At 41.3% G+C, this 23,019-nt stretch overlaps 1 protein-coding gene across 1 annotated transcript in view; it reads left to right on the top strand.

The window, feature by feature from the left end:
• The window catches only part of APH1B (aph-1 homolog B, gamma-secretase subunit), a 213,727-nt gene extending 198,335 nt beyond the window's left edge, over nt 1-15,392 (top strand). The window contains exon 7 of the mRNA XM_021094173.2: nt 15,171-15,392. Coding sequence (XP_020949832.1) covers nt 15,171-15,338 — 168 coding nt within the window. The 3' untranslated portion in view covers nt 15,339-15,392. The remainder of the gene's footprint in view (nt 1-15,170) is intronic.
• Nucleotides 15,393-23,019: the final 7,627 nt, after the last annotated feature.

The raw sequence follows: 23,019 nt of genomic DNA, 5'->3' as shown, positions 1-23,019 counted from the left end.
GAATTGCATGTATGCTGGAAATGACCTACAGTGAGCATGTATTATTGTTTTTATCCCTAATCCCTTCTTCATATTGCCACCACAGTGATCTTCCTTTTTAACTCAATGAATTTTATTACATTTATAGTTGTACAATGATCATTACAACCCAGTTTTATAGCATTTCCACCCCAAACCCCCAGCCCTTCCCTCCCCAGGCCCAAACCTGTCTCCTTTGGCAACCATAAGTTTTTCAAAATCTGTGAGTCAGTATCTGTTCTGCAAAGTTCATTGTATCCTTTTTTTTAGATTCCACATATACGATAACATAAGATTTGGTGTCTCACTGTCTAACTTCACTTAGCATGGTAATTTCCAGCTCCACCCATGTTGCTGCAAATGCCATTATTTCATTACTTTTTATGGCTGAGTAATATTCCATTATATAGATATGTACCACATCTTCTTTATCCGCTCCTCTGTCAATGGACATTTAGGTTGCTTCCACAACTTGGCTATTGTATATAGTGCTGCAATGAACAATGGGGTACATGTATCTTTTCAAGTTATTGTTTTCTCTGGATAGATGCCCAGGATCAAATGATAATTCTATTTTCAGTTTTTTGAGAAATCTCCATACTGTTTTCCACAGTGGTTGCACCAATGTACATTCCCACCAAGAATATAATAGGGTTCCCTTTTCTCCACACCCTCTCCAGAATTTATTGTTTGTAGATTTTTTGATGATGGTCATACTGGCTGGTGTAAGGTAGTACCTCGTAGTAGTTTTAATTTGCATTTCTCTAATAATTAGTGATGTTGACCATATCTTCATGTGTTTTGGCCATCTGTATGTCTTCTTTAGAGAATTTTCTCTTTAGACCTTCTCGCCATTTTTTTTGATGGGGTTGTTTGGTTTATTTTGGCATTGAGCTGCAGAAGGTGTTTATAAATTTTGGAGATCAATCCTTGTCAGTCACTTCATTTCCAAATATTTTCTCCCAATCTGTGGGTTGTCTTTTCATTTTGTTTAGGGTTTCCTTTGCTGTGCAGAAACTTTTAAGTTTAATTAGGTCCATTTGTTTTTGTTTTTATTATTATTCATAATAATAGTATTAATTTTATTAATATTATATTATTACTCTAGGAGGTGAATCTGAGAAGATACTGCTGGGGATTATGTCAGAGAGTGTGTGACCTATGTTTTCCTCTAAAAATTTCATAGTATCCAGTCTTATATTTAGGTCTTTAATCCATTTTGAGTTTATTTTTGTGTATGGTGTTAGGAAGGATTCTAATTTCATTCTTTTACATGTAGCTGTCCAGTTTTCCCAGCACTACTTATTGAAAGGGCTGTCTTTTTTCCATTGTATATTCTTGCCTCCTCTGTCGTAGATTAGTTGACTGTAGGTGCGTGGGTTTAATTCTGGGCTTTCTATCCTATTCCACTGATCTATATTTCTGGTTTTGTGCCACTAACATATTGTTTTGATGACTGTAGCTTTGTGGTATAGTCTGAAGTCAGGGAGCCTGATTCTTCCAGCTCCATTTTTCTTTCTCAGGGTGTCTTTGGCTATTCTGGGTCTTTTGTGCTTCCAAACAAACTAAAATATTTTGTTCTAGTTCTGTGAAAAATGTCCTTGGTAATTTGATAGGGATTGCATTGAATCTGCAGATTGCCTTGGGTAGTATAGTCATTTTGACAATAGCGATTCTTCTAATCCAAGAGCATGGTATGTGTTTCCATCTGATGGTGTCATTTTTTTATTTCTTTCATCAACATCTTATTAGTTTTCAGAGTACTGATCTTTTGGCTCCTTGGGTAGGTTTATTCCTAAGTATTTTATTCTTTTTTATGTGATGATAAATGGAATTGTGTCCCTAATTTCTCTTTCTGATCTTTCATTGTTAGTATATAGAAATGCAATCAATTTCTGTGTATGAATTTTGTATCTTGCAACTTTGCTAAATTCATTAATGAGCTCTAGCAGTTTTCTGGTAGAGTTTTTAGGATTCTCTAGGTATAGTATTATGTCATCTGCAAACAGTATTGTTTTACTTCTTTTCCAATTTGGATTCCTCTTACTTCCTTTTCTTCTGAGACTGCTGTGTCTAGGACCTCTAAAATTCTGTTGAATAGTAGTGGTGAGAGTGGACATTCTTGTCTTGTTCCTGATCTTAATGGATATTCTTTCAGCTTTTCGCCATTGAGAATCACGTTAGCTGTGGGTTTGTCATGTATGGACTTTATTATGTTGAGGTAAGTTCCCTCTATGCCCACTTTCTGAAGGGTTCTTATCAGAAATGGGTGTTGGATTTTGTCAAAAACTTATTCTGCTTCTATTGAGAGGATCATATGATTTTTATTCTTCAGTTTGTTAATGTGGTGTATCACAATTTGTGGATATTGAAGAATCCTTGCATCCCTGGGTTAAATCCCACTTGATCATGGTGTATAATCCTTTTAATGTATTGTTGGATTTGGTTTGCAATTATTTTGTTGAGGATTTTTTCGTCTATGTTCATCAGTGATATTGGCCTGTAATTTTCTTTCTTTGTGGTGTCTTTGCCTGGTTTTGGTATCAGGGTGATGATGGCCTCATAAAATGAGTTTGGAATTGTTCCTTCCTCTGCAATTTTTTGGAATAGTTTCAGAAGGATAGGTTTTACCTCTTCTATAAATGTTTGATAGAATTTGCCTGTGAAGATTGAGGATTAAGATGGCAGAATAGAAGGACTGGAGCTCAACTTCTCTCCTAAAAACAACAAAATTCACAACTAAAGGCTGAGCAATCTCCACCCAAATGGATCAGAAACCTTAAAAAAGATACCCTACTCCAGAAGAAAAAGAGGAGGCCACATCAAGAGGTAGGAGGGGCAATTTCTTAATATAAACAACTCCATACCTCCCAGGTGGGAAGCTCCACAGAGTGGAAACTAATTGGTTCATAGAGACTTACCTACAGGAATGAGAGTTCTGAGCTCCACATCAAACTCTCACATGCGGAGATCTGGCACTGGGAGAAAGAGCCCCTGGAGCATCTGGCATTGAAGGCCAGTGGGGCTTGTGCGTAGAAGCTCCACAGGACTGGGGGAAATGGAGACCCCATTCTTAAAAGGCTCACACAGACTTTCATGTGCACTGGGTCCCAGGGCAGAGCGAGGTCTCCATAGGAATCTGCATCAAACCTGACTGCAGTTCTTGGAGGACATCCTTGGAAAACAGTGGTGAATGTGGCTTGTTGTGAGGGAGGGACACTGAAGACAAAGCTCTCAGGAATATTCAGCAGCTTGCCTTTCTCTGGAGGTGGCCATTTTGGGAAAATCTGGCCCCACCTGTCAGTCAGCGCTGAGAAGCCCCAGTGCAAACAACAATCCAGGTGGGATCACAGCCCTGCCCCTTAGTAAACAGGCTGCCTAAAGACCCAGTGCAAACAACAATCCAGGTGGGATCACAGCCCTGCCCCTTAGTAAACAGGCTGCCTAAAGACCCCTCAGGCACACAGCTGCCTCTAACCCCATCCAGAGACTAAGCCCCACTCACCAGAGGGATTAGAATCAGCTCCACCTACCAGGCGACAGGCATCAGCCCCTCCCATCAGGAAGCCTACAGCAAGCCCCCATAAGGCTTCAGCCACAAGGGGGGCAGACACCAGAGGTAAGAGAGGCTACAACTCCTGTATCTGTGAAAAAGTCACCACATCAAAAACCTATAAAAACAAAAAGACAGAAAACTTTAACTCAGATGAGGGAGAAAGAAAAAAACCCAGAAAATCAGCTAAGTGATGAGGAGATTATCAGCCTCCAGGAAAAAGACTTTAGACTGTTGATGCTGAAGATGATGCAAGACATTGGAAATAAACTGGAGGCAAAGATGGTTAACTTATAAGAAACACTGACCAAAGAGATACAAGATATAAAACTGAAACAAGAAGAGATGCAAAATACAATAACTGAAATAAAAAATTCACTAGAAGCAGCTAACAGCAGAATACAGGAGGCAGAAGAACGAATAAGCGAGGTGGAGGACAGATTAGTGGAAATTACGGATGTGGAATAGAAAAGAGAAAAAAGATTGAAAACAAATGAAGAGAGTCTCAGAGAACTCTGGGACAACGTTAAACACACCAACATCCGTATTATAGGGGTGCCAGAAGGAGAAGAGAGAGAGAAGGGCACAGAAAACATATTCCAAGAGATAATAGCCACAAACTTCCCTAACATGGGAAAGGAACCACTCACTCAAATCCAGGAAGCACAACGAGTACCATATAAAATAAACCCAAGGAGGAATACACTGAGACACATATTAATCAAACTAACCAAAATTAAAAACAAAGATAAAATCTTGAAAGCAACTAGGGAAAAGAAACAAGTAACATACCAGGGAACCCCAACAAGGTTATTGGCAGATTTTTCAGCTGAAACTCTGCAGCCCAGAAGGGAGTGGCATGATATACTTAATGTGATGAAAGGAAAAAACCTCCAACCAAGATTACTCTACCCAGCAAGGCTCTCAGTCAGATTTGAAGGAGAAATCAAGACCTTCACAGATAAGCAAAAGTTGAGAGAATTCAGCAACACTAAACCAGCCTTACAACAAATATTAAAGGAACTTCTCCAGGCAGAAAAGAAAACACAGCAACAGGAAACAAAAATTCCACAAATGACAAGGCTCGCCAGTAAAGGTATATATACAGTAAAGGTATGAAATCATCCATGCACAATTATACCACCAAAATCAGAAATCATGAGAAGAGGTGGGTACAAATGCAGGACACTGGAGATGAACTTGCAATGAAGAGAACAACAACTTAAAACAATCTCATATATATATAGATTCTTATATCAAAACTGCAGAATAACTGCAAACCAAAAATCTACAATTGATACACAAACAAGGAATCTCTGGAGAAGAAATATATCTCATAGTAAATAAGAGCATAATCCACCATGAAGGGGGTCATGTGACATCATTCTTGGAATGCTGAAGTCTTCTTAGATCTGATTCTGATTTCCTCTCCATCAAAGAATTTATGATAATTATAATTAAATAATGCAACTGTACAATTAAATAATATAGTTCTATAATTGTATTATTAATAACATTTTCTCTCATGGTACAGTCTTGTTTATCACATCACCTAGAATGGTGTAATGCCTTTACTGAAGAATCAATAAGATGTAACAAATGGTGAGGACGTATTTATATAGTTACACTGTTTTTTAACCAATTTATGCATTTTATATTTTACTTATTTCCAGAAGGTGTATTATTTTCGTTATTCTTACCGGTTAAGTTATTCTTTTTATTATGCTATATAAAATATTTAATGGTATTATAAGTCTTTCTTCTTTATAAATTTTAGTTGCATAATATACACAATTTTAATACAATGCTAATTGTTAAAGAAAAATTGAAATGTAATAGATAATACTAAATAGTAAAGATGAAAGCCATACAAAATGGGATAAAGTATAGAATAAATTTCCTATTTGTCTCAGCATATTTTCCATTCCACTCTCCAGAGGGAGTCACTTAATCTCTTTCTTCAGATCCATGATATAATAATCTGTGTGAATATAATTGTGTTTAAATATATGTATTTTATTTTGTTAAAAAAATAAAAATAAAATTTCACAAAAAATAAATAAATAAATAAATTGGAAAAAAAAATAATTCACCTGTGAAGCCATCTGGTCCTGGACTTTTGTTTGTTGAAAGTTTTTTAATCACAGTTTCAATTTCAGTACTTGCAATTGGTCTGTCATCTTTTCTATTTCATCTTGCTTTAGTCTTGGAAAATTGTACTTTTCTAAGAGTTTGTCCATTTCTTCTAGGTTGACCATTTTATTGGCATATAGTTGCTTGTAGTAATCCCTGATGATCCCTTGTATTTCTGTGATGTCCTTTGTAACATCTCCTTTTTCATTTCTAATTTTATTAATTTGAGTCCTCTCTCCTTTTTTCTTGATGAATCTAAGGGTTTATCAATTTTGTTGATATTTTCAAAGAACCATCTTTGGGGTTAAGAGAGACAGTATTAAGATGGAAAAATAGAAAGACTGGAGCTCAACTTCTCTCATAAAAACAACAAAATTACAACCAAATGCTGAACAACTTTCAACCAAATGGACTGGAAACTTTCAAAAAGATATCCTACTTCATAAGACAAAGAGGAAGCCACATCAAGAGGTAGGAGGGGTGATTATGTGATATAAACAACCCCATACCTCCCAAGTGGGAAGCCTGCAGACTGGAAAGTAACTGTATCACAGAGACTCGCCTACAGGAGTGAGAGTTCTGAGACCCATGTCAAATCCCCATGCCTGGGTATCTGGCATTGGGAGAAAGAGCCTCAGAGCATCTGGCATTGAAGGCCAGTGGGGCTTGTGCTCAGGAGCTCCACAGGACTGGGGGAAATGGAGACCCCATTCTTGAAAGGTGTACACAGGCTTTCATGTGCACTGATTCCCAGTGCAAAGCAGAGGATCCATAGGAATCTGGATCAGATCTGACTGCAGATCTTGGAGGATCTCCTGGGAAACCAGGAGGTAACTGTGGCTCATTGTGGGGGAAGGACATTGGAGGCAAAGCTCTCCAGCATGTATTTCTCTGGAGGTGGCCATTTTGGGAAAATCTGGCCCCACCCATCAGCTCTGAGAAGCCCCAAGGCAAACAATAATCCAGGTGGGACCACAACCCCACCCATCAATAAACAGGCTGCCTAAAGTCCCCCAGGTACACAGCATCCTCTAATCTCACCCAGAGACAAAGCCCAACCCACCAGAGGGATAGGAATCAGCCACACCTACCAGTGGGCAGGCACCAGTCCCTCCCATCAGGAAGCCTACAGCAAGCTCACTTACCGACTTCAGTCACAAGGGGGGCAGACATCAGAAGTAAGAGAGGTTACGATCTGTTGTCTGCAAAAGGGCACCACACCAAAAACCTATAAAAATGAAAAGGCAGAGAAATATAACTCAGATAAGGGAGCAAGAAAAAAACCCCAGAAAAACAGCTAAGTGATCTGGAGATTATCAGCTTCCAGGAAAAGACTTTAGACTGATGATGCTGAAGATGATGCAAGACATTGGAAATAAACTGGAGGCAAAGATAGATAATTTACAGCAAACACTGAGCAAAGAAATACAAGATTTAAAACTTAAGCAAACAGAGATCAAAGGACCAGCTTTTTGTTTCATTGATCTTTTCTATGGTTTTCTTCATTTCTATTTCATTTATTTCTGCTCTGATCTTTATGATTTCTTTCCTTCTGCTAACTCTGTGTCTTGTCTGATCTTCTCTCTCTAGTCACTTTAGGTGTAAAGATAGGTTGTTTATTAGAGCTTTTTCTTGTTTCCTGAGGTAGACTTTATTGCTATAAACTTCCCCCTTAGAATTGCTTTTGCTGCATCCCATAGGTGTTGGATTGTTGTGTCTTTTTTGTCATTTGCTCCCAGGTATTTTCTAATTTCCTCTTTGATTTCTTCAGTCATCCATTGGTTGTTTAGTAGCATGTTGTTTAGTCTCCACGTGTTTGTATTTTTTGCAGGTTTTTTTTCCTTGTTGATTTCCACTTGTGTAGAGTTATGGTTGGAAAATATGCTTGATATGATTTCAATGTTCTTAAATTTACTGAGGCTTGATTTGTGGCCCAAAATATGATCTATCCTAGAGAATGTTTCTTATGCGCTTGAGAAGAATGTGCATTCTTCTGCTTTTTGTTGGAATGTTCTATATATATCTATTAGGTTCATCTGGTATAATGTATCATTTAAGGCCTGTGTTTCCTTGTTGACTTTCTGCCTGGATTATCTGTCTATTGCATTAAGTGGGGTGTTAAAGTCTCCAGCTATTATTGTGTTATTATCAATTTCTCCTTTTAAAGTTATTAGCAGTTGCCTTACATTTTGAGGTGATCCTATGTTGGGTGCATATCTATTTACAATTGTTATATCTTCCTCTTGGATTGAATCGTTAATCATTATGTAATGTCCTTCTTAGTATTTTATAATATTCTTTATTTTAAGGTCTACTTTATCTGATGTTAGTATTGCTATACCAGCTTTCTTTTAACTTCCATTTGCATGGAATATTTTCTTCCATCCTCTCACTTTCTATTTGTATGTGTCCCTAGAACTAAAGTGAGTCTCTTGTAGATAGCATATATATGGGTCTTGTTTTTGTATCCATTCAGCCATACTGTGTCTTTTGGTTGGGGCATTTAGTCCATTTACACTTAAGGTATTTATTGATATGTATGTTCATATTGCCATTTTATTAACTGTTTTGGATTTGTTTTTGTTGGTCTTTTTTCCTCCCTTCTTCTCTTGTTCTCTTTTGTGGTTTGAGGACTCTTTAGTGTTGTGTTTGGATTGCTTTTTCTTATTTGTGTTTGTATCTATTATATAGTTTTGGTTTGCAGTTACCATGAAGTTTTGATATAGGAGTCTATATATATACAAGATTGTTTTACATTTTTGGTCACTTAAATGCAAGTGCATCTCCAGTGTCTTTCATTTGTACCCTCCTCATGATTTTTGATTTTGGTGGCATATTTTTTTGTGGATGATCTCCTACCTTTACTATATGTATGCACTTATCAGTGGGCCTTGTCATTTGTGATATTTTTGTTGCTAGTTGTGGCCTTTTCTTTTCCACCTACAAAAGTTGCTTTAGTATTTGTTGTACAGCTGGTTTAGTGGTGCTGAATTCTCTTAGCTTTTGTTTGTCTGTAAAGCTTTTGATTTCTCCTTCAAATCTGAAAGAGAGCCTTGCCGGGTAGAGTAATCTTGGTCGGAAGTTTTTTCCTTTCATCACATTAAGTATATCATGCCACTCCCTTCTGGCCTGCAGAGTGTTTCTGCTGAAAAATTTCCAATAACCTTATCGGGGTTATTTCCAATAACCTTATCATTTGTTTCTTTTCCCTAGCTGCTTTCAATATTTTCTCTTTGTCTTTAATTTTGGTCAATATGATGAATATGTGTCTGGGATGATCTTCCTTGGATTTATTTTATATAGTACTCATTGTGCTTCCTGGATTTGAGTTAGTAGTTCCTTTCCCATGTTAGGGAAGTTTTTGGATATTATCTCTTTAAATATTTTCTCTGGCCCTTTCTCTATCTCTTCTGGCACCTCTATAATATAGATGTTGGTGCATTGAACATTATCCCAGAGTTCTCTTAGACTGTCTTCAATTCTTCTCAATCTTTTTTCTCTTTTCTGTTCCACATCAGTACTTTTCATTAGTCTGTCCTCCACCTTGCTTCTTCATTCTTCTGCCTCCTGTATTCTGCTGTTGTTTGCTTCTAGTGAACTTTTTTATTTCAGCTACTGTATTTGCATCTCTGCTTGCTTAATCTTTGTCTTCTATTTCTTTGCTCAATGTCCCTTGCAATTTATCAGTCTTTGCCTCCAGTTTATTTCCAAGATCTTGAATCATCTTTACTATTATCAGTGTAAAGTTTTTTCATGGAGGTTGATAATCTCCAGATCACTTAGCTGTTTTAATGGGTTTTTTTTTCTTGCTCCCTTGTCTGAGTCATAATTCTCTTCCTTTTCATTTTGTATAGATTTTTGGTGTGGTCTCCTTTTTACAAACAATAGAGTTGTATCCTCTAATTCTATTAGTTTTAACACATGATATGTGTTATTCAAATGTTAGTTCCCTTCTTAATCTAGTCATCCCAGGAAATATTAGTGAGGTATTTACTAAACCCCAATGCCTTTTTGGCATAGTCAAAATTGCTCTCTATCATATAGACCCCACTTCTAACATTCATCATCTCCTTTCATAAGGAAGACATATGGTCTGGAAAAGTACTATAGCTACTGCTCAGAACCCTGCCTGGTTCATTCCTTTGAGTTCCCAGAGAGGAACAGCCCAGAATCCTTGTTGAAAGCTATGTAGGAAAAGGAAACCAACTCCCAGCACAGAAAGTGTTCCCAGAGCTATGTTCCAGAAGTCATCCAGGTTGGGAGGTGGCCAATCCTCCCCCCACCCCAACACACACACACAGAGGAACAGGGTGGAGCTGTGAAGGAGAGAATCACAGGTTCATTAACATTCCCATTCTAGATGTGGGAAAGATGCAAGGGGAATCAGGAGCTGGGAGGTCTAGTTTGCAGTGTAAATTTAAGCAAGTCACTTCACATCTCTGGGCCAGAGGTTTGGAGTGTGGACCCCTCCAACACTCAAGGACACTATTTCTTGAGTCACTAGGAAACAAATTAACTCTCCAGTCACATAATTTTCATTTGCATTATTGTAGCCTAGGCTAATGTCCAACTCTTTTTCACAAACAGTGGGAAATTATGTCATTTCCACTACTGAATCAAGCACAGCCAAGTGTGTTACAGAATCACTTTTCTCACTTAGTAGCTTTGGGCAGCAGAAGAGACGTGTGCTTTGGATTCTGGAATAGCTGAGCTTTCTTAGGAAGATTCCAGAAGGAGTTATTTATCCCATGGTTAAAGTGGGAAGTACTGTTCCAGCATCCTGGGCCACAATACTATAATCTTCTATTGCTTTTCTCTCTTCCAAGGAAAGACATCAAACAAGAAACTCATTCAAAATTTAACCACAACATGAACAGACATTTTATGTGAGCAATTATAAATAGTCATGTGCAAAAAAACCCCTGCCTACTGGTATCCAGAGAAATGTGGATTAAAGCAAATTTTGGACTCCATTTAAAAATATTAATTCTCAAAAATATGTAAAAGCAACAATATTGAATTCACCTAATGTTGCAGCAAAATTGACTCACTGAAATAATATTGGTTGGTAGCATTGCAACTTAGTAGCAGCTCTTTGAGGAAGCAATATGGCAACACATAGGATGAGCCATATTCATGACCACTGAGAAGTAAGTCTGCATGAAGTAGTTAACATTTCAGTATCTATAATAGCAGGAAAAGAAAGAAAAAGAACAATTATGAGTCTAAGCTTAGGGGGTTAGGGGACTTGCTACACAGATTTTATACAACCTCTTAGAGAGCTATAAGGATATTTATGAAGATTAAGTAGCAACACAGAGAAGAGTACTGTGAGTGAAATGTATTAACTTTGGGAAAACATGCCTCATGAATATAGCTCTGTAAAAATGTGTGTACATAAGGGTACAGGGGCCAGAATGTATTGAAATAAAAACAGCCACAGTGTTTGGGAGATGAAATACTGTGTTTTAAATTTTTATGCCTGGGATCGTTTTGTCTTCAATTAAATAAAGAAAGAAAGTATATCAGTTTGGGGAATCTCATCCCCAAACTTCCCCACTAGACAAGGAGATCAGGGAGCCTGCCTGTCTTGTCATAGGTTGTTTATCTTAGTACATGTCTAGCACATGGTAGGTGCACTGTAAATATTTGTGGACTGATTGACCACTGCTGTCAGCCTCTCTAAACAGGGTTTAATACATCACTGACGAAGTCCTCTTCCTTTTGCAAAGAGGCCTTTGCTAGCAACTTTACTGTCTCCAAAAGCAAAAACAGCTTCCTTCAACTCTGCTTCTTCTCTCCCCCAGAGTCTCACTGGCAGAAAGAGGCTATCACTTTTAAGCCACCACCAACACCAGGGCCCAGTCTAGGTGGGGAGAATCTCCCCTTCCTTCTGCAGCTTCATCCTTGGGACAGATCCTCACAGGGACACAAGGGCAGCTTGGTCCCAAAAGTCATGTGGACACTAACGCTTGACACCAGAAGGTGGCACTCTACACATTTTCTTACGATGCAGAATCTGCACCTTCCACTGCTCTCTGGTAGTTCATCACCCAAAGGTGGGCCATGGTGAGTGGGTGACAAGGGTGGCCAGGCCTAAGGCCAAGGTCAGGAACAGATGGAGGCAATGCCTGCTGTGCCTGGTGCTTGGAGAAATGGTAACTCCCCCATTTTATTCTTGGGGAAACAAAGGTCCAAAGAGCCTTAGACTGCCACAACCCCAGCCTCAAGTAGAATAACATTACCCAGATCTAGCCCAGTTCTCCTTACTCCAGCGCTCACCCTCTTTCCACTACACCATGTGCCTCCCAGCTCCCCAGCAATAGTAGTCTGTAAAAAAAGTAGGCAAGGATGTTTCTAAACCTTTGGTTAAATGCTTGGTCAATCACTGTGCCAATTATAAAATTGATCATACCCTTTGACCTTGAAACATCACTTTGGGAAATGTGTTCCAAGGAAACAAAAATATGAAATAAGTATTTATTAATATATATATATGTTTTTTGTATTATGAAATATGAAAAATAATACAGAGACATTTAGAACTGAGCTTCATATTTCAGTTAAAATTGAAAGCAGCTCAAATACCCAACTATGGGCAGAAGTTGGGAGGATCATGCTGTGGTCATTGTACTGACACTGGGAATCGTCATTGCATAGATTGGAGCTCATGTCCAGGTTGTCATATGGGCACTCTCATATTGGTCAGTAAAGTGTCAAAATAGTAAAAGCAATAAAAGCAAAAATAAACAAGTGGGACTATATCAAAGCAAAATGCTTCTGTACATCAAAGGAAACTACCAACAAAATGAAAAGGCAACCTATGGAATGGGAGAAAAATATTTGTAAAGCACATATCTGATAAGGGGTTAGTGTCCAAAATATTTGAAGAACTCATATGCTCAGTAGCAAAAATGCAAACAATTGATTTTCAAATGTGCAGAAGATCTAAACAGAATGTTATTTAACCATAAAAAAGAATAAAATCATGCCATTTAGGATAACATGGATAGACCTTGAGAATATTATGCTGAGATAAATCAGAGAAAGACAAATACCACCTTAGCTTATTTATATGTGGAATCTAAAGAAAAAAAAAACAAGCTCATAGACATAGAGAACAGATCGGTGGTTGCCAGAGGTGGGAGCTGGGGAGTGCAAAATGACTGAAGAGTCTCAGAGGTATAAACTTCCCGCTATAAAATAAGTCCGGGGTAGGGAGAATGGAGTTCCCATCATGGCCCAGTGGAAAGGAACCCAACTAGGAACCATGAGGTTGCAGGTTCGATCTCTGGCCTCGCTCAGTGAGTGAAGGATCCGGCAATGTAGGTCGCAGATGCAGCTCAGATCCTGCCTTGCTTGGCTGTGGTGTAGGCTGGCAGCTGTAGCGCCCATTAGATCCCTAGCCTAGGAACCTCCATATGCTACAGATGCGGCCCTAACAAGCAAAAAAATTTTAAAAATAAGTCCGGGGGATGTAATATACAGCATGGTGACTAAGTTGATGCTTTTATTGCATGCTTGAAAATTGCTAAGAGAGTAGGTCTTAAAAGTTCTCAGCACAAGAAAAAAAACTAGTAACTAAGTTAAGGTAACAAATGTTAATTAGATATCGTGGTGATCACCTCATAATGTATACAAATATACTATACATGCTGAAATTAATATAATGTTATAGTTCAATTATATCTCAATAAAAATAAATTTTTAAAAATATGAAAATAAATGCTTCCATATCAATTGGCAAATAGTAGAGACTGAGTGTCCCTCCAGCCTGCCTAACCCCTCTGCCAGGATCTTCCTAGATGGCCCCATCCAGCAGCTAAATGGTGGATGCCTGGTCCAGTAGGACCCTCTCTGTGCAGTGGTCAATCCACAACCTAGAACTAGTTATTAAATATTTTTTTAAACCTCCCCTGGCTAAGATTCTATACCTTCACAAAGAGGGACTTTATTTTGGAATAAGACAAGAGATACAAGGATAGATAAAGAGAGACATTATGTATCTTTGTAAGGAAAACAGATTAGACCTTGATATAATGACTACAGTTGGCCCTCCCTATCTGTGAGTTCTGAATTTAATTCAAATTCAAAATCTTCAGATTAAAAATAAGTAAAAGATTTTCTACCACAAAAAAAACACGATATCTTGTAGTAACCTGTAATGAAAAAGAATCTCAGAAAGAATTATATGTATATATATATACATATACACATATATATACCCACACACGTATATGTATGTATCATGGAATCACTCTGCTGTACACCTGAAACTAATTTACAACATAGTAAATTACGTCTCAAAAAAAAAATCCAAAATCCTTAGATTTTGGTATCCACAGGGATTCTGGAACCAATAACCTATGGATCATGAGGGAGAATTCTATAAGGAATGGCAATGACTCAAATTCATATTTGCATAAACAAGAGGCTGTAAATATTTGGGAAATTAGTGAATGAAAGATTTGAAAATATTGTCAGGTGCACACTCAACAGCCTTTTCCCAACTTCGCTTCTTTAAAGAAAATTGATTTTTTTTTTTCACTCTCCTCCAACTCTTCTGACCAGAAGGTGTTTTGGGGGAAAGCTGAGCCTGGAGGGGGTCTGGGTGGTAGGGGTACAAATCCAGATTCCCTGAGCCAGGCATGGTAGCTCATTCCTCTAGCCAAGAGTGGATTTGGCATAAGCTGGTGACATAGTTCTGGCCAGTGAGGTGAAAGGGAAGTGGACTGGGAGGATTCTAGCAAGGTTTTCTTTTCCCATCTTAAGGGATCATGACAGGAATGTCCTCTTGGTTTCCTTTGAGGATGTCTTGCTTAAAACTAAGGCAAATATCTTGCAACCCCAAAGGGAAAACTAAGAGAATTTCAGAGAACACAAATCTTAGCCATGACATCTTTGAACTGCTAAATTACTCAACCCTGGAGCTGCTCTACTTGTCACCTTCTTGTTAGTGTTCAAGCTCTTTGGCTAGATTTGCTAGTATTTGCAGAGTCCCACCAGAATATATGTTATTTGTTCATCACTATATCACTATGATCTATAACACTGCCTGGCACATGGCAGACCCACTATAAATATATGTTGAAGGGATAAATGAATAAAAAGTCTCCTCATTGAGGTAGGAGGGTATTAAGTTTTTCAGTGATCTTGGTGTTAGATTTTTCTGTTTAAGTTAAAAAACAAACAAACCACTCATTGTTGTTGACCGTCTGTTGTCGCCAGTGCCTAAGTGTTATGGCAAGGGGCAGACCTGGATTTGAATCTGGATCTGCTGCTTACCCGTCAAGTGACCCTACGCAAATTGTTCATCTTCACTGAGCACACCTATAAAATGAGCACAACAACCACTAAATTATATTGTTGCTGTGAGGCTTAGGTGAGAAGAGGCCACAGAGCCAGGCACATGGGAGGGGATCAGTTGGTGTCTGTTCTTCACTTCCTTATATCTCTGTATCATTAGGTACCAGATGCCAGGAAGGCTGAGTCCCCCCTTGACCTTGAGAAGGGCTTCATGGGCCAGAGGAGGAGTCAGACATATCAACAAATCAACCAAGCAACAAGTGTTAACATTGTCAAAAATGGGATGAAGTCACATCATATATCTCCTGATGATGATACCCTGAGATAAACCAAGCATCGCCTCTAGGATACCCCAGCCAAGTCTGTACGGCATGAATCCATCATGAGGAAACATCAGACAAACCTAAAGTGAGGTACTTTCTACAAAATAACTGGCCTAGACACTTAAAAAATGTCAACTGTCACAAAAGACAAAAAAAAAAAAAAAAAAAAAAAAAAAAAAAAAAGAAAGAAAGAAAGATCAAGGAATTGTTCTAGAGACATAATAACTAAATGCAATGATGATCAGGGAATTTTTCTTTGCTATAAAGGACTTTATTGGGATAATCTGTGAAAGCTGAATGAGATCTGTATAATAGATAGTAATTGGTATCAAAGTTAATTTCCTAATTTTGATAATTATTCTCTAATTATGTAAGAGATTGTCCTTGGTTTTAGAAAAACATACACATTGAAGGAGTAAAGGAGTATAAGGTCTGCAGATAACCCATTAACTGTTCAGAAAGTAATAAAACTATACACCTAGATGGGGGCAGAGAGAGAGAGAAGTTTAAAGCAAATGTGGGAAAGCATTAATATTTAGGGAATCTGGGTGAAAGATGTACAATGCTTTGAACCATGCTGGAACTTCTCTTTAAATTTGAAGTTATGCCAAAAATATTTTTTAAAAAATTTATAGCAATACTAGAGCTGTGTCTTAAAGACACTAGGAATTCGTGGATTGGAAAAGAAGGGACTTCCAGGCTGAGTAAAGACTTAGAAACGCCTTCAGGAAGTCACTGGATGCTGGTGGGCCTATTTCACAGAAAGCTGAGTTTGGGCAGGTTCTGGAAAGAGGTACCAGACCACAGGAGGAAAGGCCTTTCACTCAGTGGCCAGATGTGTAAAAGAGTAGGGCACGAGCAGGCAGGAGTTAGGTGCGGCTGAGGCACTGGCCGTGGGTAGTGCAGCTGGACATTCAGGCTGTGGCCAATCTGCAAAAGATCTTGAATGCCCTGCCAAGGCATTGGAACTTTATCCTATGAGCAGGGAGTGGGCAGTGGGTGGTAAGGTCTATGTTGGACACAGCAAGGAGGACAATTGGAGAAGAGGAGGATGGGAGCCAGGCCACAGGTGACTAGAGCATGTTTAGCAGGTGAAAGGAGATGCCAAGGGCCTGAATGAATGCCTTTCAGCCTGAATGAGATGGACGATTTTTACACCCCCACCCCCCACCCCATCCCTGGGGAAGCAAACCGGCACACTGTTTTGGTGCTCTGATTCCCGTTTGCTCTGCACTGCCAAGGCCACAGGACACCTGACTCTCCATCCCCGGCAGGCTTAGCAGGTGGAGCCCATGCAGACATGTACAGCCAGGGCTGAAGGACCCCTTGCCGTGTCACTGCAAAAGTCCTTTGCTAAGTTCAGAAAACCACCTCCATTCCCTGTCCCCGCCAACATGGTTTCTTCCCGTCCCATCAGGGCCTGATTTCCCAAGATTCCATTGTGTTCCCCACGCGGCTGCCATGTTTCTACCCCAGGAGGCCAAAGGCCTGGCCACAAATTTGGTTGCTTTTGTTGCATAACAGTTGAGCATTTTCAAATCAAATTGAGCCAACCCATTCATTCACCACTGGACAAATATTTGCCTGGTGCTCCCGTGTGCTTAAGGGACTTATCTAAGAGGAAAGGGGAAGTGGGTAGGGCGGGAAAATGTCTGGGTTATATTGTAATGAGAGTAGTGTTTCTCCCTGGGGCTTCATTTGGTATATCCAAATTAGATAGGGATTTGTTTCTCATCAAATTTGAAAGGAATTTTTATCTTGAAGCTTAATGCGGATGCCGCCAGGAGCATTCTGAGCAGCATGTTAAACACTCATGGAGCAAGACGGTCCCCTTGTGATGGTCTGATGATTGTCTTGAGACACAGCTCCAGTTGTCACTCACCCAGGGACCTCTTTGCAGCCAGGGTGGTTGTAAGGATAGTGGTGCTGGTGGTGGCGAGCAGCGACTATGTGCCAGGCACTCTGCTAAATGCTTTCTGCACATTCTCTCTAAACCTAACCACTTAATCCTGCAAGGTAGATATTTTATGCTTAAGAAAATCAGGGTTCAGAGAGCCTAATGGATTTGTCCAAGGCCCCAGAGCTACTTAGGGACAGGGCCAGGGCATGAACTCAGACCTTCTTGTCTCTAAAGGTTATGACTGGTTCACTGTCATGCCGCCTCTCACTACTTGAAAATGGGAAGGAAATTTCAGATAAATGAATAAAAGCCTCCCCCAAAGTGAAGGTCCTCAAACTTTGGCGAGAATCAGCATCACTCATAGGGCTTATTATAATACAGGAGTTCCCATTGTGGCTCAGCAGGTTAAAAATCCAACTAGTATCCAGGATGATTTGGGTTTGATCCCTGGCCTTGCTAAGTGGGTTAAGGATCTGGCATTGCCATGAGCTGTGGTGTAGGTTGCAGACGAGGCTCGGATCTGGCGTTGCTATGGCTCTGGCATAGGCTGGCAGCTGCAGCTCCAATTCAGCCCCTAGCCTGAGAACTTCCATATGCCCTAAACAACAACAAAAAAAGAATACAGATGGCTGGGTCTGTATTGAGGTATCCAATGTGGAGCCCGCTGATCTAAAATGATACCAAACCCAGCTGATTCTGCAGCCGCTGGTCCTGGGCTCTCAGAACCACTGCCCTCAAGGAGAACAGTGAGCTGGCTCTACTGGCTCCCCCAGCCCCATATTTCTGTTCAGTTTGGCAGCTCCCAAATCTCCCCATTTTGCCCTTCTGGAGAGGAAGGCTGAGGCCAGAGCCACCTCCCTTCTTTCTTCTGTCTCCATGGGAGTCTGTGTTAGGCTGCAGGAGCGCAGCATGTCCCTGGCTAAGCCCTTTCTTTCCAGATGCATGCAGACTCACCTAGTCTCAGGCCACTGCCCTCTCTAAGCCCCACAGTCATGCCCAGGCCTCAGGGCTTTTGCTCACTCATCACCTCCCTGAGGACTGATCCTGCTCTCATTTCCTCGGTCAAGTGTGGTGTGTGAGCTGTCATTGCCCACAGCACCCAAGGAGTGGGAGGTCAGTTCCAGGGAATGTGGGACACAGAGGTTGTCCCGGTCACCTGAGATCTTTGTTCCTCTGGGAAGCTAAACTTGCTAGCAGCTTGGTCACCTTTCCAAGTTATAGTTTAACATGGGAACATGTGTTTCAAAGGCTCATGGACTTTCAGGCTTGGAAGAGACTTAGCTGAAAGAAGGAAAGGGAGGAAACACTGAGACTCTGCATTGTATCAGCATAAGGCCAGAGGCTTAGTATGTGTCATAGTATTTACTCTTCACAGTCACCCTATGAGTTAGGGTGTGTGTGTGTGTGTGTATCCCCTTGCACAGTTGAGAAAACTGAGATTCTAAGAAGTTCAGCAGCTGGTCATGATCACACAGCTAGTTAGTAGCTGAGCCACTATCTAACCCCAGGTCTACCCCTGCTCTTTCCACCACTACTGGCCCAGCAGTTCACAATACCAATTTGTGTGTAACTATGGGATGAATGTATTGAGCTTTGAGCCACACATGAGGCCCCAAAGCCTGGCTTACTAAGATAAACCCTGAGTCACTCATGCACGGATCATTGCTGGGGAAGCTGCTAGGAGGTGGTGGAAGTGCTGAGGAAGGAGGAAGGCCATGGTCAAGTGCTGGGTCAGCAGGTGGGAGGTGCCAGGAGTCCAGAAGAGTTGATAGCAGGAGCTCCTGGAAACAGGTGAATGTGATCACAGGAGTTTCAGAGAACAAAGCAGCAGACAGCTAGGGGCCTCAGCTAGGGAGAGCTAACTGCTGCGCTGCTCTTCAGAGCCAGGTGCCAGCCTTCCTGGCCAGGCTGTGGGCCTGTGTTAAGGCAGCTCTCCTGCCTGGCACATCCATCAAATGGCTTATTCTTTGCCCACCATTGTGTGGTATTGAGGCTACACTTTTTCTTTTTTAAATAAATCATCCTTGTCATGCAAAGAGCTCACAGTTTGGGAACAGGTACAAGGAACTAATGATAAATATTATTTTTAATATGGTGCTTTGTAGCTTAGAGCACCTGTCCACATACATACGTGATATCTAGGGAACCTCACAAGGACACCCTCTCAGGGGAGAGAGGAAGGGTGCTGTGCTAATCATTCTGCCCTCCCACACCCAAGGTTTCATAGACCCTTGGCACACCCCATGGGGCACACAGAAGAAGGAGTCCTGACCAGTGCTCAGATACCAGAAGTACAAGGTTGAGCTGGGCTTGGAGGGATGGGTAGGAGTTCTTGACACAGAAAAGAGGAAGAGGGGGTTATTGCACTACCATTCTTAAACTGTGATTTCAGTGTTGTGGGCAATTTTAGCCTTAGCTGCCAGGAGGGAGGCTTGAGATGGGCCTCTAGGCTCTTCCATTCTGGTCTGAAAAATTCCAGCTCTTTCTTTCTTTTTTTTTTTTTTTTTTGTTTGTTTGCCTTTTTAGCGCACCCGAGGCACATGGAGGTTCCCAGGCTAGGGATCCAATCAGAGCTGTAGCTGCCAGCCTACACCACAGCCACAGCAATGCCACATCCAAGCCGAGTCTGCCACCTACCCCACAGCCCATGGCAACACCGGATCCTTAGCCCACTGAGCGAGGCCAAGGATCGAAACCATGTCCTCATGGATACTAGTCGTTAACCACTGAGCCTCAACAGGAACTCCAAGCCCCAGCTCTTTTACATCTGTCTCCCTGTGACAGCTCCCTTCAGAAGAGCCAGAAGTTCTAAAGTGCTGGCAGGCAAGCATCTCAGGGGCTGGTGGGTGTGCTTTCTGCTGATGAGGGCTGGCTTGGGCACAAAAATGAAGATCAATTTTTTTCTCTCCCCCTTTCCGCCATCCTTTTTTCCTCAAGAACTATCTTCTTAGAGTCTATCATATCATGACTGTGACAGACCAGGGACAAGTGAGGGAGGAGCCATCAACCATGCCTGTCATCTGTCCTTGTTAAGTCACCAAAAGAAAGTGTTAGCAGGAATCAATGAAAAATCAAGTATGAAGCCAGAGGGGGTGGAGATTTAAATGTATGTCTTGCATTCCTGTTGTGGCTCAGCAGGTTATGAACTTGCCTAGTGTCCAGGAGGATGTGGGTTCAATACCCAGCCTTGCTCAGTAGGTTAAGCATGTGGCGTAGGTTGCAGATGAGGCTTGGATCTGGCATTGCTGTGGCTTTGGCATGGGCCTAGGAACTTCTATATGCGGCCCTAAAAAGCAAAAAAAAATTAATAAAATAAATGTGTCCACTAGTGGCAAGCGAGAAAGCAAGTTCTAGATTGAAATTCAGCAGAGTAGCTTCACCCTAGATAGCTGGTGGGCCAGGAGCTAAGAGGACATGGGGGAAGACTCTCAGGAGGAAGCTGGACACTAGTTGGGTGGTGGGGAGGGGAGAGCCTTCAGGCTGCCAAACCGTCACCCCAGCTGGAGCTCGCATTGAGAGGAGCTTTGGAATGAGGGACAACAAGTCCTCCACCCCCACACAGATCGGGCTGCCCACTGGGGTCTTCTGTGGCTCCAGGGGCCTGGCCAAAGGCTGCCTGCAGGGAGGCAGCCTCTTCAGTGCAGCCCAGAGGGAAGCAGGTGGAGAGCCTGGCCTGCTGGTTCCCAGCAGCAGCCAGATGAGGCTGTGGCCTGGAGCCAGATAGCAATGACTCAGGCAAGGGAAGCCCCAGAAAAGTTACTGTGAACCAGTTATTCTAGCTTCCTCTGCCATCAACCACCACCGCTGTCTCCTCCCAAGCCCAGCCCATCCTCAGCCTCACCCCATGGAGCCAGCACAGGCCTACTCTGTGCAGAGGCAGCAGGACCAGGAGGAGGGTTACTGAAATGAGAAACTGTACAGGAGCAGATTTTAATAACCAGGCTGAACTGCAAAGCCTGGAAAATCTTAAAGGGAACCCAAATATATTGCTGACTCTCAGGCTGTGGAGGGATCCAGGCCAAGAGGGGTTAATGCAAATTATGGGAAGAAAGCTAGTTAAGAGTGACTGTAAAAGCAAATCCACCAGACTCACTTAATCCTCACAACAACCCTTGGGGTTATTTTGGTTTTTGTTTTTTAATTGAGGTGAGATGCACATAACATGGAGTTAAGTATTATACAGTGTACACTTTGATGGCATTTAATACATTCACCACATTGTGCAACCATCACCTTTAGCAAGTTCCAAAGCATTTTCATCACTCCTTGGGGTTGTTTTTATGCCCTTGTTTTGGATGAGAAACTGGGGCTCAAGAAAGTGAACTGACTGATTCAAGTTCATTGCTGGAAGAGAGCAGACTTGAATGTGGTTCTCTAACCCCCACAGAAGGAGGGAACATTGTCTTCAGACTTTGGTAACAGCCTCTGAACTGACCTCCTGTCCTCTAATCTCCCCCTCCCTCCAGTTGTTTTACACATAATTAGTAGATTCATCCCCTACAGCCAGCTTCTAACAGCATCATTCCCTATCTCAGCCTCCCAATGGGTCCTCATTAGCATCGAAATAAAGTCTGAGCGCCTTTATCCTCTGTAACCTTTATGTTGATGCAATCACCAAGCAACTTGTTTCTCTCCAGTGTGTGGTCCATGGGAAATGCTCTCGCATCCTCACCCGGCAACCCTGGGACTGGAGACGGATCCCAGCTTCTCTCCTTTATCTTGTCCATCAGCGGGCAGCCACCCTACATTTGCCCTTTAGACTTAAGCAGGATCTGAGCCCAATACCAGCTCCAAAAACTGTAAGAAACGCGTATCAAGTTCTTGGAGTGTTGCTGTTGGAGCCCCCCTTACTTGATGTGAGAGGAAGAACAGGGACCCCTTATCTCTTCACTTTATTATTATTAGCTAAATTATCTTAAAGTTAACTCATTGATGCTATGCAGATATTAAACATGTTGTGGCCAGTATATGTGTGTTAGTTGAAAAGATATTCACAGTGTATTGCAAGATGCCAAAAGATAAACTTCTCTTTATGGTGTATAATTATGCCTCTGAAAAATATTCATCTATATATAGAGAGAGCATGTATATCTTTTGAACCCATGCATACATTTGCATAAGAAAAAGGTCTGAAGAGATACACTCCAAAATGTTAATGATGGTCCTCTCCAGGGGATGTCATATAGTGTTTAATTTTTTCCTTTTGCTTATTTTCATATCTGCTAAATTGTTTCTATAAAAACATGGCCTGTATAGGAAAAGAATACTGAAGAGGAAAAGGGTTCCTGCTTTGCTTACCCCCCTTCAGTGTGCCTTATATTACAACTAATTGTATGTATGCCTCTGCTTTCCCCTCCCCCTAGGGACACGAATGTCATCTCATTCATTTTGTCTTCCCTATGACATCTCCATGACACGCTCAAGAGTTATTAGCCAGCTAATGAGTGGACTCAGGCCTTCCTGTCTCTAACCCCTCCTAGTGATAGGCTGGTGTAAGTCTCTGATCCAAGCCCCTCAGGCACCCTCCAGGAGGTTATCCTCCTGAAACTTGCCAGTCCTGGGTTCCTGAAGTTTCCTTCCAGGCAGTGGTGCCAGTGAGTAAAAGGCATACACAACTACATCTGTTTCCTACCTTCACTAGGCCAAAGTCAGAGGGAGAATCAGCAAATGTGTAGACCCAAAAGCTCTCTCGTGCTTGTGGGTTTCTTCTCGATATGATTTTGTTACTGTACAGCGATGATTCATTGCCGGGGCAACCAGGAGGGGACTCTGCATAGAGTAACCAC

This window comes from Sus scrofa, chromosome 1, assembly GCF_054392235.1.
Source record: "Sus scrofa isolate SSC_HxYL_T2T_F1_AM1 chromosome 1, Sscrofa_HxYL_maternal_Yorkshire_Landrace_v2.0, whole genome shotgun sequence".
Taxonomy (NCBI): Eukaryota; Metazoa; Chordata; class Mammalia; order Artiodactyla; family Suidae; genus Sus; species Sus scrofa.
Note: the sequence above shows the minus strand (reverse complement) of the source record. Positions and strands in the feature narration are given on the sequence as shown.